General features: G+C 69.5%; 1 protein-coding gene across 1 annotated transcript; it reads left to right on the top strand.

Annotated features, from left to right (window-relative positions):
* Positions 1-1,047: 1,047 nt before the first annotated feature.
* C4H8orf90 (chromosome 4 C8orf90 homolog) lies at positions 1,048-4,119 on the top strand. Its single transcript, XM_062189412.1, has 2 exons — positions 1,048-1,114; positions 3,644-4,119. Exons 1-2 carry the CDS (start codon positions 1,048-1,050, stop codon positions 4,117-4,119), a joined length of 543 nt encoding a protein of 180 aa, XP_062045396.1.
* The last annotated feature ends 317 nt before the right edge of the window (positions 4,120-4,436 follow it).

The following is a 4,436-nucleotide window of genomic DNA, read 5'->3' as shown; positions in this document are numbered from 1 at the left end:
GGGGGTAGCAGGGTGTGGGGTGAGGCTCGCGGGGGAGGGGATTTCAGCCAACCACGGCCGCCCCCCATCACGCCCCAGGCCCCTCTGTGTAGGACCCAGAGCCGCTGAGGTGCTGTGGGGCCCTGGGCGCGGAGGTGGGGCCGGGTGTGGCTGGATGCAGCCGGGTGTTGTCGCCAGCACACGTGGGAGACCACGGGAGGCGAGAGAGGGGCCGGGTGACTTCCAGCGGGGACGCAGCGCTGGGCCTGTGGGGCTCTGTGGGGGAGGGGGCAAGCCGGGAGCGCGAATGTGCATGGCAGACGGGCTGGGAGGGGCCCCGGGAGGGGGACTGCACCCCACATGGAGACCCTGGAGCTCACACACAGCCTGCCGCGGGGGTCTCCCTGCTGCGTAGCCCCAGAGGGGCACTGATCACACCTCTGCTTCTCCCTGGGGGCGCCTCTGGCCGGGGGTGCAGCTCGCAGGCCGTCTGTGCCCCCGCGGTGTCTGGTCCCTCCTCTGCCTCCCGCCCCTCTCGTCCCTGTCCCCAGACTGGCGCTTGGGTCTCTTGGGGGGAACTCATGGCCCCTCCGTGGGCAATCTGAGGCTGTTTCGGGGGACAACGGGAGTTGCTGGAGGAGGGGGCGCTGAGCTGGGCTCCGGGTACTGCTGTGGGACACACAGGGAGCTGGGGCTGGGTCCCACCCGTGGCTGCCCCTGACCACCTGCAGCCGAGAAGGGCTGGGGGCCCGTGAACCCGGTGGGGTGGCAGGGATGGGCTGCGGGTGTCTGAGGGTGGAGGCGGCCATGGTCCCCGAGCACAGCAGGTGAGCAGACCCCCCTGGGCTGCAGAGAGGGGTCAGGGCGGGGCTGCGCCCAGGGGGTCCTGCAGGGAGCAGGTGAGGCGTGGGGCTGTGGGGCTTCTCACGGACAGGGCAGAGTCCGCCCCACCCCCGCTCACACCCCAGCCCCAGCCTGCTTCCAGGTGGGGGCCCTTTAAATGTCGGGTTCTCCCCCCGCCCTGGAAGCCCCTCCCCCAGTCTCCCAGGCAGCCAAGTCAACAGAAGCATGGCTTCCCCGTGCTGTGGGGACCCCAGCCCCGCAGGTCTGACCCCTGCTCCTGTATCCACTCCAGGTGAGAGGCACCGTCAGGTGGGGTGGGCGAGGAGGGGCAGGTGGGGGCTGCGGATGTGGGAGCGGGAAGCAGCCACTCGCTCTTCCGGGCTACACGGCAGGGACACGGCAGCCCTGGGCCCCCTGAGCCTGGTCCTCCCCTTCCTGGGTCCCGACTACATCAGTCTCCTGCCCCTCTAAGACCCAGCCGCAGGCCTGAGGCCCCAGAGGTACCAGGGAGGGGCAGCCACCTGCCCCTCCCCCACCATGGTCCATCAGCACCCTAACCCTCCTCTGAGGCTCCCTCCGCCCCCACCAGCACGGCCCATGCTCCCTCACGTGGCTCAGTCCCCTGGACAGCTACCCCCCAGGGATCCTGTCGGTCACCAGTGCCCGGACCACAGCCCCTCCATGGCCAGCTCTGGCCTGCTGGGGGCTGCCTCCCCTGTCCCTGCCCCCGGTGCCGCGGCCCCAGCTTGCTGACCTCTGCCACGCTCATCACCCCCACACCTGCGCCCTGGGACACCCGCTCCCTGCCCTGCCTCCCGGGCACCCAGCAGCTGCTGTGGCTCTCACCTTACTGCCCGCCCCCAGTCTGCGGGCGCCTCCCCTACCTAGCCCTGGCAGGCAGCCCCGCTGCGTCTCTCCGAGCCCTCCTCGCTCCCTTTCCCTGAACAAAGGAACAAAGGAACTCAGGCACCCGCCCACCCGCCTGCCTGCACCTGGGGCCCCGTGGGCTCTGTCCGGTGCTGCCTGCCCCCCGGCCATGGCAGCCCCCCAATCTCGCCCTCGCCCCTGCGTCACGATTTCTCTCCCTTCTGGGATGTTCCGCCCCCAGCCACACACCCGTGTTTATCCTCACAACCCCACGCCCTCTGGGCTCCTGCCCCGTGTCTCTGCTCCCCAGGGGCAAGGCTGCCTCCACGCCGGCCCCTTCCGTGCTCCGGAACCCACTGGAACGCAGCTTTGTCTCCCGCACTTCACTCGGGCAGCCTGGTCAAGGTCACAGGGCACTGCCCGCTGCCCAGCCTGGGTCAGCTCCCAAGCCTCACTGGACCGGGCCTCTTCGTCCTCTGACCCCTTCATCCTCTGACCCTGTGATGAGTGGCCCCGGCTCCGTCTCTGGCCTTTTCTCTCTCTCTCCTCGCTCGCTGGGTGATGTCACCGGCTCTCCAAGCTGTCTCCAATTCCCAGGCCACGAGGGCCCTCTGTCCTCTGCACCTCTCCCTCGCCCGCCCACAGCCACACCCCTGCCCTTCGGCTGCTCAGGCCCAGCATCTCCACTGGTGCCCTTGACGCTGTCCAAGGTGCTGATCCGGTGAGCAGCAAGTGGCTGTTGCGGCCATCTTGAACTCATTTTCCAGACAGGGAAACTGAGGCTGGTGGAGGGTGCAAGACAGGTCCAGGTCCTCATAGGTAGAAGGAACGAGCCCTGACACAGGCCGGCTGACCTGGCCTTGGAGCACAGCAGGTGGAGTGGCTGTGGCTCACGGCTGTGGCCGGGGCTGGCGTGGTACAGAAGTGCTGGGTGATTACCATGCAGAGGGGAGGAGACTCATGGGCAGGGGGGGCGCCTGAGCTGGCACAGCCTCATCCATTCCTAACCTTCCAGGCCCACCCATCCCACGTGCTGCCTGGTCTCTGCCCCGCGCCCACCTGTGGCTTGTCCAGATCCCTCCCTGGCCTCGCACGAGGCCCATGGCTGCCTGGCTCACTTCCGTGTCCCCGGAGCTAAGTGCATCCCTTAAAGAATGAGAGAAAGGCGCCGGATTCTGTCCCGGTTGCCCCTCTTCCAGGCCAGCTCTCTGCTGTGCCCCGGAAGTGCAGTGGAGGATGGCCCAAGTGCATGGGAGACCAGGAGAAGCACCTGGCTCCTGCCTTTGGATCAGTGCGGTGTGCCGGCCACAGTGCACCAGCCACGGCAGCCATTGGAGGGTGAACCAACGGCAAAAAGGAAGACCTTTCTCTCTGTCTCTCTCTCTCACTGTCCACTCTGCCTGTCAAAAAAAAAAAAAAAAAAAAAGAATGAAAGGACGGAGGACTCCCTCCTGTTCCAGGGCCCAGGCGGCGCAGGTGGCCGGCTCTGCTACCAGCCACTGGGATGGCTTCCGGTGTCGCACTTCTGGTGGCAGCCGGCCTCTTGTGGCGGCGTCAGCAGGGTCCAGGCTGAGACCCGTCCCTCACGCCTGGCTCCTCCCCACCCCCATCTACAAGGCTGGGCCCCAACCCCAACCCAGCCCGAGGCTCCCCCTGAGCTGGCCCTCGCCCCGCCTCCACCTGGGCCTGACCTGTCCCTGGCATTCGCAGCAGCCAGGAGTGCCCGGGTCACCTCCCGCCCCCAAAGCCACGTTCTGCAGGGCCGACCCTACCTCGGGGCGTGCTTGGGGCGGCCTCTGTCGTTCTGGAACTTTCTGTCCAGACAGCACCAGGAGGCAGGCCAGGGTCCGGCTCCCCGGCTGAGCGGCCCCACCTCCCTGCTCCGAGGCCTGCGGGGCTCACGGCGGCTCCTCCCGGCCCCGCCCACCCGGCGCTCACCCCTTGCGCCCCGCAGGTGCTGCCGCCCCCCAGGAGCCCCCGTTCCCCGACATCTATGGCGGCGACGCGCGGCTCTGGGAGGCGCACTTCCGCGGCATCGGGCGCGCCTACCGCGCGCTGGGCAAGGAGGACGACTTCGCCATCCGCGTGCTCACCGAGGACTTCACCCTGCCCTTCCCGTTCGCCTGGCCGCCGGGGCCCGACCCGGCCCGCGGCCCGCCCTTCTACGACCCCAGTGACCGCGCCGGCTTCGACTTCCTGCTGCGGGGCCCGGGCGCCACGCCGCCCGCGCTGCTGCGGCCCCTGCACGCCACGGCGCAGGCCGCCTTGCGCAAGCGGCGCCTGGAGCAGCTGGCGCTGAGCTACGCGGGCGCCGGCGGCCCGAGGCCCGGCCTGGTGCTGCTGGCGCCCGCGCCCGCCGCTGCTGCCGCTGCCTTCGCGGGACCCGCGGGGCCGGAGGCCTGCGCGCCCGGCGCCCCTCCGCTGGGCTAGGGCGAGACCCCAGATGCGGCGAATACAGTGTGTTGGCCTCCTGCGCGTTGCGGTGCTTTCTTGAGCTCACCTGGGTGCACCCACGGGGGCCCTGGTGCGGGCGGGCTCTGACCCCAGCGCACCTCGGGGTGCGCACGTGGAAACCAGGCGAGCGGGGTGACGGCAAGGCGGGCAGCGGGTCAGGCCTCGTGCCCTCGGGGGCCGCCGTGGTGGGTGTCAGCGTCCCCAGCCCACGGATCAGAACACTGGGGTCCCGGGGCTCCAAGGAACAGCTGGGATGTGGCCCGAGTTCAGTTCCTGCCCATGGCGGAGGGGCA

The sequence above is a fragment of the Lepus europaeus genome, chromosome 4 (genome assembly GCF_033115175.1).
Source record: "Lepus europaeus isolate LE1 chromosome 4, mLepTim1.pri, whole genome shotgun sequence".
Lineage (NCBI taxonomy): Eukaryota > Metazoa > Chordata > Mammalia > Lagomorpha > Leporidae > Lepus > Lepus europaeus.
Note: the sequence above shows the minus strand (reverse complement) of the source record. Positions and strands in the feature narration are given on the sequence as shown.

Coding starts and splice junctions, on each gene's coding strand:
- C4H8orf90 (XM_062189412.1), top strand. CDS start 1,048: ATGGCTTCCCCGTGCTGTGGGGACCCCAGCCCCGCAGGTCTGACCCCT. Junction 1,115..3,643: donor TGCTCCTGTATCCACTCCAG/GTGAGAGGCACC, acceptor TGCGCCCCGCAG/GTGCTGCCGCCCCCCAGGAG.